A 15,104-nucleotide genomic window follows, 5' to 3' on the forward strand; every position below is an offset into this window, starting at 1 on the left:
TGTCAGCTTTACATTTGCAAGAAATTTTGGATTTAGAGCAAAATTGCTGAATGTAGAGTTTCACCCTGGATTACAGAGTTGCACATGGAAGCAAAAGGTCTGCTGCTACTGCTTATTCGTGCTTCTTTAAATTGTTTTTGGTTGTTGAGAAGGTGGAAGCTGCACAGTATTTCAGAGATAAAAGAATGAAAGCAAAGAGTCACAATGAGTTCTTGTAGCTAGCACAGGTTTAAGTGGAAAAACTTCTGATTTTCATCCTTCCTGTTTTTCAGTGCCCGAAGTGACGAAACCAAGTTTAAGCCAACCAGTGGCTGCCAGCCCAATTGGCAACTCTCCATCGCCACCAGTCAATGGTGGCAACAATGCCAAAAGGGTGGCAGTGCCGAACGGACAGCCGCCAAGCGCCGCCCGCTACATGCCTCGGGAGGTGCCGCCGCGATTCCGTTGCCAGCAGGACCACAAAGTGTTACTGAAACGTGGGCAGCCCCCTCCGCCATCCTGCATGCTCCTTGGGGGTGGAGCAGGGCCTCCCTCCCCAGCAGCACCAGGAGCAAACCCAAACAACGCACAACCAGTGACAGGAGCACTGCTGCAGAGCGACAGTGGGACTGCAACAGGCAAGTGATGATAATAAATAATATTAAAGGAAGGTGTTGGTGCATGGCAGAAAAGGGATGGCTGAAATTGTAAGCCTGTCATTATATAACAAAACTTAGGTTGGTTTTGGGGAGCTTCTACTGTTTCAATGTACAGGCTTCTGTTGGCAGCAATGGATATCATTTTTACTGCTAGATGGAACAAGAGGTGTAATTTTTTTCAACTATACTTTGAGTGGTTTTAATTGGTTGGTGAAATGTTCTGTAGCAAGGTAAACACAAGGCATAAATAAACAGCATTTTATAGTTGTCACTGAGTAGTTCCTAATGGCTCTTCAGGTTTTTTTTGTCATGAATTTCCTGTCTTGTCACATTTTTGTATCATCCTGTAAAACAGACATGTAGATGCCAGGTCTGCAAAGGGCAGGTGTCTGTCACGTCTTGTCTGGATGAAACAGAAAGATGACCTGTCGTTCCTCACTTCTGTTTTTTGGTAGTAATCTTATTTTTTGTACTTAGATAAGCCTTTTTGTACAAGTGGTGACTGCTCTTAGTTTTCCATTCATTTTGTATTCCAGAAGATAAATTGATTTTAGGGTTGTTTGGTGAGCATGGGGAAGTTATAGCTGCTCCTGAATTTTTTTAGACCCTTGGTGAATTGCAGTAGCTGTAATATTTCTTCTTTAATTATAATAGTAAAACAAACAAAATTCCAATCAAAATATCTGCCTGCTAAAGAAAGACTTAGGTGACCTGTCACCTATCAAGGACAGCTTCAATTCTAACAATAAGACAATGTTAAAATATTAAATTTCATGCTAACAGTGTTAAAATATTAAATACTTGAAAGTCAAGAAGAAAATAACAATACCAGTATGTCTGAGTTTTCTTTGAAAATCATACAGATAATGGGATCATGATTTTTTTTTTTTTTTACCATTGTGGAAATCAAACTTTTTTTAGGTCTCTGTGGTTTGGAATTAAAAACAGAGGTGACTTGTACAGAATTAAGTGAGTTAGGTGGGATGGCTGCCCTTATTAAATAGGATTATAGGAAAATTAATAACTCCATTTGTTTTGTGGCTTCACTACTTGATCTCATTTGTAGCAAATCCCTGTTTGACAGAGTATTTACCTTGTCTTTGATAATTGCTGTGTAATAAAGGAGAAGGTGAACGTCAAACTACAATGGCAAAAACAGATTTCTTGGAGATAATTTATTTTGGTGAAACAACTGAAACAAAACATGCACTGAAGTCTGTGGTTCCTATATAAAATCCTAGTACTGGTGTGCCTTCACAGTTATTGTAGTAGACTGACTAAGGAAAGTTTGTGTTAGTGAAGCATTCTAAAAGTTTTCAAAACTTCCCATGAGCAACATTTTTTTGCTGTTGGATGTACTATGTGAGGACCATTTTGAAGTATTTTGAGAGGCTTCTTAAGTCGTACGTATTTATTTGACACTTAATATTTGTTTTTCTGAGGTTGAAATTTGGTATTGCACGTTCTCATATTTTTACACTTCATTTAATGGTGCATTAACAATTAAGAGGTTACGTGGCTGTATTAGCCAGTGGTTAGTTGCATTATCATTATGTAAATCAGGAGTGCCAGATATGGGTCCTTGAGACCTGCCTCAGCCTATCCATTTTTCTGTACCATAACAAGCTGACTGGGCTGGGGATCTGACTTGTATTAAAATTAAATCAGGTTGGTTTTTAAAGCTGATTTCGGTCTGGATGACTTTTACCCATTGACCCAACTGAATGTCAGTGAGAACACAGATGCTAGCATGTGAGAGTGGAGGTGTGCCAGAGGAGTGGGAATGAGCAGGTGAACAAGAGAGACATTGGGACCGTCTCAGGTGCTCCATCAAAGTGCTCATGAAAGTGCAGTGTTATCTGCCTCGTACATCGTTTATCCCACCTCACATCTGGCTGTTGACAAACTGAACTTCAGTTTTGGCCCAATTTGGTCAAGCATGTATGTGCTGATACTGTGGTTAAATTCATGCCACATGAAAGAAAACAAAAGCAGGTTTACCATTGGGGAAGATCATGCAGACTACCTACTTGCTCACATTCTTATATTCACCAGATGGTGATAGGTGGTGTTGGTGAGGATTTAATATTAAAAGTCAACACATAATTCTTCTTCACATCGACCTTTTTCTACCAGGCTTGAAATCCTTCTGGCAAAACTAGTGTCCTGAAAGATGACACCAAATATACTATTGTCTCATACCAATGCGGGGGTATTGATGGGGAGATGATGGATGTTCTATGTAATTCTTCCAATACCAATGATAATTCAGGACATACAGGACAGTTTTGGACAAAAAGGTTTAAATTTTATTGGTGAAAGTCTTCCAATATTTATGATTATTGCCACTGTCAAAAACAGCAAGGGAGGGTTGGTTTCATAAAACAATCCATTAAATTGTGTCTTAGCATGCTATATGTGAGCAAGCACTCCAGTCTTAATACTTTTAGGACGTCTTCATAGAAATTAAATGTTCTGTTAAAGTCACTGATTGGAAGGTCTTGCTAAGTTCAGAGCTGCCTATGCATCATTCATTGGCTGAACCATTTCTAAGTTCAAAACCTTGCAACCTTGCAGTCTTTTGAGCTTGTCTTTGTCTGTCCTCTTTAAGTTCTTCCTGTGATCTGTGTAATCAGGAAAGTTTTTTAATTGGAATGAAAAAAAAGGGTTACTCCGTGCTAAAAAAGATAGACGGATAAAAATATCAGTGGAGTCATACTTCCCTGCTATTGTTCGGTTTGCATTTGAGGTTAAAGCAACAGAAGGAACAGAATGTACTTGGGAACTGCTTGATCTTTTGGATCTTGGTGGGTGGGACTTAGTGGTTGAAGAAAAACTACTGTTCATCAATATTCAAAGCTTACAAGGGAGTTTTAACCGTTTCTGTAAAGTCTGGATCCTCATTGGTGGCCCTCAGTGAAGGGGAATCCGGAAGGCATTCATTGGATGTTCATTGTTTAAGCTAATGAACTGGAAGCCTAAGACAGGCACTCAAAGCTGATCTTATCTTCTATTGAAAGTATTAGCAACCAGAAATTGTGACCTTTACTTTGGAATGTATAACATAGGAATTGAGTCTGGGAGGGGAGTTACCCAGTTTTTTAAGCTGTTTGCCTTATTTTCATGGAAGCTGTCATATGAGCTGGTACTGGTAGTAAGAGTATATATTCACTTAATGAATACTGCTGCAGCTGTTACTATGGAGTTTATGCACTGCAAAATAAGTGGGATAACTGATGTCAAAAATCTGATATTCTGTGCTTGTAAACAATATGGATTACTAATGACCTTTTTGGGTGTTTTGTTGGGTTTTTTCTCTTTTTAGATTCAGCAATTGGAGGTGCTGCTGCTTCAAATTATGCAAATTCCACTTGGGGTCCTGGAGCCTCCTCCAACAGCGGCACCAACGCCAACCCAACTCACATCTGGGACAAGGTGATTGTAGACGGGTCTGACATGGAAGAGTGGCCTTGTATTGCCAGCAAAGATGCTGAGTCTTCTTCCGAAAACACCACCGATAACAACAGTGCCTCGAACCCTGGCTTGGAGAAGAACGCTCTGCCAGGAAGCACCACTAGTAACAAAGGAAAAGGAAGCCAGTGCCAGTCGGGAAGCGCTGGAAACGAATGTAATCTTGGGGCCTGGAAATCTGATCCCAAGGCTAAATCTGTTCAATCTTCCAACCCTGCTGCCGAGAGTAACAATGGACTAGGTAATTGGAGGAACTTGAGTGGACAAGACAGAATCAGTCCCGGTTCTGGTTTCAGCAACTTTAACCCAAATAGCAACCCATCTGCTTGGCCAGCACTGGTTCAAGAGGGCAATTCTAGGAAAGGAACTCTGGAATCTGATAGTGGTAGCTCCAATGCACAGATTAGCACAGTAGGTCAGACCTCTAGGGAACAGCAGTCAAAGATGGAAAATGCGGGTGTTAACTTTGTCTCTGGCAGAGAACAGGCTCAAATTCATAACACTGATGGACCAAAAAATGGAAACACTAACTCCTTGAACTTAAGTTCACCAAACCCTATGGAGAATAAGGGAATGCCCTTTGAAATGGGCTTGGGGAACCCTTCCAGGAGCACTGACACCCCTTCTCAAAGCACTGGAGAAAGAAAGACTGGGAGTGTTGGATCTTGGGGTACAGCTAGGGGGTCTTCTGGAACTGAAACAGTCTCTGGGCAGAGCAATTCTGGAAACCATGGGAACAATGGAAAGGATAGAGAGGACTCCTGGAAAGGAGCTTCTCTTCAAAAGCCTAGTGGGTCAAGAAGCGATTCTTGGGATAACAATAACCGGTCTACGGGTGGTGGGTCTTGGAACTTTGGCCCTCAGCATACAAATGAAAGCAAATGGGGTGAAGGGAACAAATTAACATCTGGGGTCTCTCAGGGAGAATGGAAACAGCTGTCTGGGTCTGATGAACTGAAGATTGGAGAGTGGAGTGGTCCAAACCAACCAAATTCTAGCACTGGAGCATGGGACAATCAAAAAGGCCACCCTCTTCCTGAAAACCAAGGCAATTCCCAGGCTCCCTGTTGGGGAAGATCTTCCAGCTCTGCGGGAAGTGAGGTTGGAGGTCAAAGCACTGGAAGCAACCACAAAGCAGGAAGTAGTGACAGTCACAATTCTGGACGCCGATCATACAGGCCTACGCATCCTGATTGCCAGGCAGTCCTGCAGACTTTGCTGAGCAGGACTGACTTGGACCCCCGAGTGCTTTCAAACACCGGCTGGGGCCAGACTCAAATTAAGCAAGATACCGTGTGGGATATTGAAGAGATGCCACGACCCGAGGGGAAGTCTGATAAAGGAACTGAGGGGTGGGAGAGCTCTGCCACACAGACAAAGAACTCAGGGGGCTGGGGCGATGTACCCAGCCAAAGCAATCAAAACAAGTCTGGATGGGGTGAGCTCTCAACCCCAACGGAGTGGAAGGACCCCAAAAATACTGGAGGATGGAATGACTATAAGAACTCCAATTCTTCTAATTGGGGAGGAGGAAGGCAAGAAGAAAAATCATCTTCCTCTTGGAATGACAGCTCTAGTAAGGAGCAGGGGTGGGGTGGACGGCAAAATAATCAAGGATGGTCTTCTGGAAAGAACGGTTGGGGAGAGGAAGTTGACCAAACAAAAAACAGTAACTGGGAAAGTGCAGGAAACAAGCCAGTGTCTGGTTGGGGTGAAGGTGGGCAGAATGAGATTGGAACTTGGGGTAATGGTGCGAATACAAGCTCTGCTTCAAAGGGTGGATGGGACGATTGTAAAAGAACTTCAACTTGGAATGAGACGGGTCGACAGCCCAACTCCTGGAACAAGCAGCAGCAACAGCACCAGCAGCAGCAGCAGGAGTCTTCTGGTTCCTGGGGTCCACCGCCCCAAACTCCAAGTAATGGGCGGCCTCCAAACCCGAACTGGAACAACGGACCACAGCCAGCTGCCCCCAAAGAGGAGGAGCCCAGTGGCTGGGAAGAACCTTCTCCACAGTCAATCAGTCGAAAAATGGATATTGATGATGGCACTTCAGCATGGGGAGATCCCAGCAGCTATAACTACAAGAATGTGAATCTGTGGGACAAGAACTCTCAAGGAGGACAGGCCCCACGGGAGCAGAGCCTGCCTACTCCAATGACTAGCAAATCACAAGCATCAGGTACTAGTCTTGTTCCTTTCTTCAGCAAACTCCTATATTTGATTGTAACCTTAATGCATAAGAGAGATGCTTGTAGCCACCAATTCTGGATAGTTTTATTCTATAAAGAAAGCCAAATACTTATTTGAATATTTGGTTCTGTATATTAAAGTGTCTTGAAAATTTGAATCGATCAGCTTCTTATGCTTCAATAACTGTGATCTGAATACCGGTCACCTTGCCAGGAAAAGAAATGTTTGTTAGCTGACAAATCTGCATATTTAATTTGAGCTCTGAAGAACAAGGTTGAATTTCAGAATCAAAAACCTTTAAGACTGAGTCCAGCCATAAACTTAATAAGCCCAGCACTACTCAGTCCATGACTAAACAATGTTCTTCAGTGCAAAATCTGCAGGTCTTATATCTCCAGGGATGGTGGCTCAACCACTTCCCTGGGCAGCCTGTTCCAGTACTGGACAGTCATTTTGCTGAAGAGTTTTTTCCTAATACACATTTGAAACCTGCCCTGGTGCAACTTGAGGCCGTTTCCTCTTTGTCCTATTTCTTGTTACTTGGGAAAAGAGACTGCCCCCAGCGTGGCTACAGCCTGCTTTCACATATTTGTAGAGAGCAGTAAGGTCTCTCCTGAGCTTCCCTTTCTCTGGACTAAATAGCACTTTTTATATTTAATTATTAGAGAAATGGGGAGAAAATCTTTACTTACCTTCAGTCAAAAACCTTTTGCTCTGAAATACTCAGTTAACACTTGAAATTTAGTACAGTCTGTGACAGTTTTTTTTAGTCAAGTTTGACTTTGCTGTATGATAATACTTGGAGAAATATTTTCTTCTTTGGAATAAGGACAAGAAAAAGTTACATAGTCTGGAAATGTATTAAGAAAGTACTGTTATGTAATCTTTTCCTCTGATTCAAAGACACTTTAAAGAATTCTATCTTGATTTAATATGTACTGCAAATATGTGCTGTATTCAGTATAGAAAACCCTAAGTTAGATGCTTGTAATTAGTCATAAAAGTTTGCAAACACGAGGACAGTGTTACATGTGGGGTTCATGTTTCATCTGGGAAAAGAGTATTCCTCGTCATAGCATTCTCTTCCTTTTCATCCCTGGAGGTCAGTGCCCACTCTAAATTGGTTGTGAATGATTGTCAATTCTGTTGTACCCACACTACTGAGAATTTCAAGTTCTCATCAAGACGAACAAAGCAGTAAATTAATGATGTGGTGCTGCACTGCAGTAAACAGTTCATTGTCTAAATGGTCTGTAATGAAACCTCTTTCTCCTTTGTGCAGTCTGGAGCAAAAGCACTCCACCTGCTCCAGATAATGGTACGTCCGCCTGGGGTGAGCCAAATGAAACCAGTCCCGGGTGGGGTGAAGTAGATGATACAGGAGCATCGACTACAGGCTGGGGGAATGCACCTTCCAACGCCCCGAATGCCATGAAATCTAGTGAGTATAGGCCAGATACCAGTTTCTTTGCAATTGCCTTGGAGATTTTTTTTTGACATTTTGATGTAGGTCACATATGGAGGAGTTGTTATCTGAGGCCTAAAAGCAGTGTTGAATGTTTTTGTAGGATTTTGATGGATGAGTATTAAGTGTTTGTAAATGACTGTGAGACTTTATCTTTTAAGGTAGTAAAAAAATTTCTATCTAAGCAATTAAATGAGCAACTCTGATTCTGGAAGTGCTGAAACACAGTAAGAAAATGTATATTTTTCTCTTTTTCTCTGGCTGCCTACTTGTTACATGATAAGGCACCTTTTCTGATGATATCAGGAAAAGGCATGCACAGTACTGACAAATTTCACTGTGGAGGCCATTACATCATTATCTATGCTTTGATAATGCAACTTGGCTTTGAATGGATTTTTTTAATTGCATAAGTGAGAAAAATTGTGACTCTTAAGAACTGTACTTTGTAGTAGAATCTAAATGCCTACCGCAGTGTCTTTTATGCATGAGTTGTTGAAATATTTTGAAATTTACTTCAAAGTTAAAATTTTGCTATATTAAGAGTTTTTGTGGGTATTAGTCTTGATGATATAAGTTGTTAGTATAATTTTTATTTCACTCTTTTTAAGGAAAAAACAACAAACAAAAGCAATGTTTTTGCCAAAGTCAGTAACATTTGGATGTGAAGTTTCCTGTAGGAACTACTGATGATGCACAAGTGTTACTGAACTTGACTTAATGATGCCCACTGTAAAACTGTTTCCAGCCCAGAAGTTGCTTTTGCAACATGTAATTTTTTTTAATGAAGTGCTGTGTAGATAGTTTGCTGTTGGGTCATTCTCCCTTCGTCTCATCCCAATTAAATAATTTGGCCATTTCTGAAACAAAAAAGCTTTGTTTCCTTAGTGTTGTTGTTACAGCAGGCTTTTGTGGATGACAGTCTTCCATGCCTGCCACACAGACCTGGCATTTTAAGGATGCTAAGCTGATTTTTAGATGGCTGTCGTCTTTTATCTATAAAAAGATACCTAAATATGACCAAAATAAGAACTTCTGAAACTGATCCACTGAAAATTCTGTTGATTGGTTAATGCTTAATACAGTCTTTAAAGACTGTATGTGGTCACTCGCTTACCGTGACTGGTCTGTATGTGTGCCATAACCAAAGAACTACAACCTACATGTGCTGTTCTGTATGTGAGCTGTCCCCAGCTCTAGAGCAAAATCTAGAGACAGGACACAGACTAGCTGTGATCAGAAAAAGGGAAAAAATCAGTTTGGAGCCAAAGAAGGAAGCACAGATCAGTCTCCACCTGTTTAGAAAAGTACATTTATATAGTTCTGCCAGCATTGCATAAGAGTATTCTGGTAGAAATAGGAACAAATTCAGTTTTCTGTAACACTTTTTTTTATCTTGAAAATTTCATTTGTGTTCTATAAATCTTGGTATCTCCTTCCTCGAGAAAAGCAAAAAATTAAGCTGGTGTCATACAAACAAGTCATCTTTACATCACTGTCCAGATTCATGTTCAAGAGTCCTAGAGAGCAGTCAGTGCAGAAAAATAATCTCTGGTCATGTTAGTAGCATAGTATATATTTAAGCACTGTCACCAGAAATAAATTAAAGCTGCAGGGACTACCCAGTGTATAATTTCGAGATAGCGTTCTTGACTCTGTAGTCATAATACTTTAATGTAGCCTTTTCTGTGTGAGTAGCATGATTAAAGAGCCAAGAGGTAGACCTTTTGCACTTGGACCAGTATGTTTCATAAGCAGACCTCAGTTTTAACACCCAGTTGAACAGACTTTAAAAAGCTGTTTCCTCTGAAGTATCTGAGTGTTTATTTATGATGCATTTTAAGGTATCTCTTAAACCACCATAAAATGCTGCTGTACTTATTTTCATTATAGTCAAGGTAGAGATCCCCATGGCAGACTAAGTGCAGTTCCTGACTTTTTTTATATTCAGACTTTCTGCTATGTATGCTAATATCCTTATCCCTGATTTCCACACTCAAACTCCAGACAATTAAAAAAATAGTTATTACAAAGGAGATAATGATGACAGTGGAAATCTTTTTTACAGTAGATAAATACTAAATAAACAAATACAGGAATAAATGTGCAGAATGAAGAGTTAGAGCAGGAAGAACAGTTGGAGAGTGGACAGGATGAAGATTGGGGCTCCTGATGGTGTGTCAGTAAAGGTTAGAATTCCAAGTTGCATGACATGCTAGAGAGTAACAGCAAGAAAAGAAGCCTACAGGGAAAAGTCTGAACTGATCCAGTGAAGAGGTGGTAGCTTTTTGATGTACTTAACCAGCTCTGCTAGTAAGTCTCTTTAGTAACATTGTTAGGAAGAGAATTTGTAGTAGAGGGTGTTTTGGGTTTTTTTGTTTTCTTTTGTTTTGGTTTTTGTTTTGGGTTTTTTGTTATTGTTTTTGTAGGTTTTTTGTTTGTGTTTTTTTGGTTTTTTGTTTTTTTACATTAAACTACTTTTGGTGTTGCTTGTACCAGAGGACAGTGTTGGGTCCTTGCCTTCAGATTCTACTTAGTTGTTATTCCTAAAAGTCGTTCCTGTAATTTTGTGGAAGAATATAGGGAAAGGGGAGTATTAAGGTTTTGAAGTGAGAGAGAAAATAGTTGATAAACCACCTGAACCAGAGTTTTCAGCACCCTGGTTTTTGTGTGTGCTTTGAAGGCTTTCATTTGCATTCAAAAATAGTAGGTTGCCTTTTAAATGCAGCTGTATCTGTATAAGAGGTCCCTACTGCTATTATATCTTTAAAGGTTTGACATTTCTTTAAAATAGTTGCACAACATGACATGTGAACATGCCACCAAATCTCTTGGGTTTTGGAATTCGTGCACAAGTTTTTACAGCTGTTAGAGTGAAGACACATTTTTGATTTTTTTTTTTGTTCCTTTGCGATTTTGATGATCTCAGCCAACGTTGCAGTGTCACATCACCAGCTGCATGGTATTGTAGACTACTTTTGAGTGGGTTTGTTTTTTGTTTTTTTTCCTAAAGGTTCTAAATCTATGCAAGATGGCTGGGGAGAGAGTGATGGGCCAGTGACAGGAACACGTCATTCCAGCTGGGAAGAGGAGGAGGAGGGAGGAGTCTGGAACACAGCAGGCTCTCAGGGAAGCAGTTCCTCCCACAACTCAACAAGCTGGGGACAAGGAGGAAAGAAAACACAAATGAAGGTAAAATGCTTGAATGATTCATTACTACTGTGTTGTCTGAAAACACTCTGACTGATATGTTAGAACATTATGTAGTTATTTTTTAAGAAGATTTTGCAGAGATACAGCAAGGTGCCTCTTAAACTAGTGGAAAAAATGGTAGGTTTTTGGATTTGCTTTAATATCTCACACCTGTTATGACTAATAAATCTTCCAGAAGGTGTCAAATTCTTTTGGTTTGTAAGCTGCACAGCCATTACTAAATGAAAATAAGTATCCCAAGGCTATTTCTCTTCTCTTGCTGAGACGTCTTTGTTAGGCTGCTGCTGTTGTTCTTGCATAGCCTGCTGAAGTTTGCATTCCACAGTCCCTTTGGCACATGAGCTTCTTATTTCTAACAACTGTTGGATTTATGTCTGACTTGTGTTTGTTGTTGTTGACATTTGGCCTCTTACAGGAGCAGGAGCTTGGCTGTAGTCCTGAGTAAATTTCTTTTTAAGGTTTGTTTGCATTAATGTTCTTTAGTGCAGTAACAGTTGTTGCTGTATTAATATTAGAAGGACTACGTTGTGTCTGCTTCTCATGAAGTAGGTAGGGCAGATTCAAAAGGCAAGGCAGAGCAGTTTCCTAAGACATGGAAATACTACTTTGATATGGTAGGGAGTTTCACATTTCATGTTTTGCGGAAATTATTCTCAGGGACTTTTTTTCTCACTTAAAGCTTTTTTATTTGAACCACCAAAACAACTGAAAAATTTTTCACTGTTGAACTGTGTTAGTATTGGTGTTGGTGATCTCTAAATTACACTGAGGCCAAAGAGAGACCCTGGTCAGCAGAGTGCCTGTGCAAGAGACACCATGCTAAAGGGAAGAAAGGAAGAAATTTGCCTCTGAATGCACTGGATTAAAGAATGTATTACACTGTAACAGAAGAAAAAATAAACAGTGTTCACAAAGCTTTCCAGATTGCAGAATGAAACTGAAGGTGTGATAAACATCCTACATGACAATGTTCAACCAGTTTGGAATACCTAACAGTACGCAATTGTACAAGACAAAATGTTTTGTAAATGTTTCCAAATATGTAAATACTTAGAGTTATTTTTTCAGGAGATTAATTTCTCTGGTACCAGAATTTCCATTTTAAACATGCACATCTCAAGGATAAAGAAGAATTTAAGGAATCAAGAAGTTTCTTAAAAATATTTTTCTCCTTTCTTTTTCAGTGTGCATTAAAAGGAGGAAATAGTGATTCGTGGATGAACCCTTTATCCAAACAGTTTTCAAATATGGGCTTGCTAGTAAGTAAATTTTTTTTTTAAAGAAAGTGCAGCTTTGTGAAAGAGCTGTAAGCTTTAAATAAGTCAAAATATCAATTGTTTCACAGTTATTTGCATCTGCTATGCTGGGATGTTGATTATAATACCTGTAGTAGCTGGCTCAGAATGGCTTCTCAAAAAAACCCTAAATCTACTTTGATTCCTAAAGTTACTTTATAATAGCTCCTGCTCTGAAGTTGCAGTTTCCTTACAAGTAATAGATTTGGGAGGGGGATGTGTGTTTTCTTATTTTGTTTGGTTTTGTGGCGGGAGGATTGTTGCTTTTTAGTGTGGGGTGTTTGGTTTTTTTTTTTTTTTTTTTGTTGCTTTGGTTTTGGGTTTGGATTTTTAAATTTTATTTTCATAACATCCTGTTTAGAGAACTCAAGATAGAGGCTCCTGCCTGTAGTGTCAGACACCTGTGATAAGTCCGAGGTCTTCATTCTGAATCTCAGCCACCTATCAGAAAAGGAGATTTACAGCTCTGTGTCTGTCTTGGCTGAATTTACGTTTGAAGTACAGCAGTGTCTTTTTAGAAAAAAAATGTCTCATTATGAATTCAGAAGTAAAGATTGTTTGGTAAAGTGAATAAATAAATATCACATCATTTAGAAAAAGACCGAGCTGTAGGGAAATATTTTAAAATAATTCTATATAATTGTTTTGGGAACATCTGACAAGCTAATTTGTAAAGTATTTTGCAGAATATTGTGCCAGTTGTCATCTTGTGAAGCAGGAATACTATGTAATACTGGCTAGCAGAAGATAATACAGAGTTTGTGGGAGAAGTCTAAGGCTGCACAAGCTGACACTGACATGCTTAGGATTAGTTTGCAATGTCTTTTGGCTCTCAAGCTGTAATTCAGTTTGCTGGACAGTAGATGCTTCTGAAAGCTATGGGAACACCCTGTCCCAGACTGCCAACTGAAGAATCCCCTGGCAATACATTTCAAGATTTGATGGCATGACAGTTCATGAGGATGAGCTATCATTTTGGCCGCTATTTTCAGTGTTTTGTCACTCAACCACTGGAACATAAGGCCAGAGGTTCATTTATGGAGCGGCTCTCTGTCCATCTTCCTCCCTCGCTGCAGTCAGCTCTGGTTTCACATGGGTAAACTTGCCATGCACTGCGTTAGGGGATTGAGGCAAGGTGTGTCCAGGGTGAGAACAGAAACCCTTGTGTTCAGTTTTAGTTTAAAGTAAAACCTTATTAGCACAAGCATGTTCTTCCTATATTCCACCTTTCTGAAACATTTCTCAGCATTTAATAGAAGTCAGAACTGAATTGTGGTTTTTTCTTTTCCCCCCAGAGTCAAACTGACGACATTCCAGGCAGTAAGATGGACTTGTCTGTAGGTGCGTATATTTTAATTGCATTGCATTTGAAATGTGAGATCACATGTAGTGTTTTTATGAGGATGACATGCTGTACTCTGGAAGGGTTTGATTCTTAGTTTTAGCACTCCTCACAATATAAGGGTAGAGTAAAAAGCATCTTCCGTCTTGTCTGTAAGCTTTGACTCTGGTGTGCAAGATTGGGATGTATACCTGTACATAGCAGAACTATAATTTGAGGCAGACATCTTTAAGACTGTTTTAATCTTTTAAGTTTGTATTCGTTGTTACCGTTTCAAGAAAGTGAAAATCTTTTTCATCTGGCGGTAGAGTACTGTTTTCCCTCCTGCCAGTAGGACATCCCATTTACTATAGCTTCATGGAGGTGATGTGAGGGGAAAAATATTACCTTCTATCATTGTTTTCTTCAGTTGCATGCCTCAGGTTATTACAAATTACTTTTCAGTAGAACTAGATTTTATGCTCTGGATAGCTTCACCACAATTGCTACACAGCTTAAGCATTGTGGGCTGTGTGGTACCAAAGGTAGAACTGTGGTAGTCAAGACTTACTTGCATCTAATACCTGGTGTGGATTTGGTATTCTAATACAATCCAGACAGATGCAGTGTCTCTCATCTTAGAATCCATTGCATTCTTAAATTTCTATCACACTTCATAAAGGATTCAGTTGTTCATTTTTCCCAAAATTGCTGTCTTCCTCTGAAGTAGTTAAGGATCTCAGTAAGAGATGAGAAGAATGATTGTTTATATGGTACGATACAGTTTTGGGAAAGGGTAACAGTTTTTTGATTTCTCCAGTTTGGCCTCATGTGTCCTCCCTAGAATTCAGGCTCTGATTGTGTCATGCTTCTCTAAAGAATGTCTAGGTGGAGATCAGTCACCAACATGGGTGTTAGTTCTCACCTGCCTTCAGATTCTGCTGGTAAAAAACAGATCTAAGCATATACAAATGAAGAGGATGGTAGCCTGGATTATGTTGATTATAGCTCTACTAGTTTCTTATCTCCAAATTAAGGATCCTTTGGCACCTTCAAGGACCCTAAGACCATCAGAGCTTCTGAGGTGACTGCTGCTCAGAATATCCTGTGAAAGGGTGCAGAAAGGCTGCATCTTTTACCTTGCTATGTTGTGCTTCTTTAAGTTCAGTGTGCCCGTTAATGGTGGCATCCCTTGATTTTAGGTAGGGACATTTATTATGGCTTGTATTCTGTTGCAAAGACTGAGTGTAACAGATCTTCATAGGTTTTTCTCTTACTTCTGTATTTAGCAGTTTTGCTCAGCCCAGGTCTACTTCTAAACTTTAAAAGTTGAACTTACTTATGAGGTAGGCTTGTTCTTCAACTGGTTTGCACTCAAGATTACAACATAGCATGTTTTTTTGACAGATAACTGTCAATGTGTTGTTTTCCTAGTTTATGGATAAATGCACAGAGTTAAATCTATGCTTGGAGACTACATATGTCAAAGGAAACTTTGGCTTTGGTAT

At 39.8% G+C, this 15,104-nt stretch overlaps 1 protein-coding gene across 28 annotated transcripts in view; it reads left to right on the plus strand.

Annotated features, from left to right (window-relative positions):
* Positions 1–15,104, plus strand: part of TNRC6B (trinucleotide repeat containing adaptor 6B) — a 130,619-nt gene that overhangs the window by 83,498 nt on the left and 32,017 nt on the right. For 26 of the 28 annotated variants that reach the window (XM_068191327.1, XM_068191331.1, XM_068191333.1 and 23 more), the window contains 6 exons: positions 273–617; positions 3,964–6,291; positions 7,585–7,743; positions 10,781–10,959; positions 12,165–12,239; positions 13,571–13,616. In XM_068191327.1, coding sequence (XP_068047428.1) covers positions 273–617; positions 3,964–6,291; positions 7,585–7,743; positions 10,781–10,959; positions 12,165–12,239; positions 13,571–13,616 — 3,132 coding nt within the window. The remainder of the gene's footprint in view (positions 1–272; positions 618–3,963; positions 6,292–7,584; positions 7,744–10,780; positions 10,960–12,164; positions 12,240–13,570; positions 13,617–15,104) is intronic. The other 2 variants (XM_068191324.1, XM_068191344.1) reach the window with 1 other exon arrangement.

Source organism: Anomalospiza imberbis, chromosome 5, assembly GCF_031753505.1.
Source record: "Anomalospiza imberbis isolate Cuckoo-Finch-1a 21T00152 chromosome 5, ASM3175350v1, whole genome shotgun sequence".
NCBI classification, from domain to species: Eukaryota; Metazoa; Chordata; class Aves; order Passeriformes; family Viduidae; genus Anomalospiza; species Anomalospiza imberbis.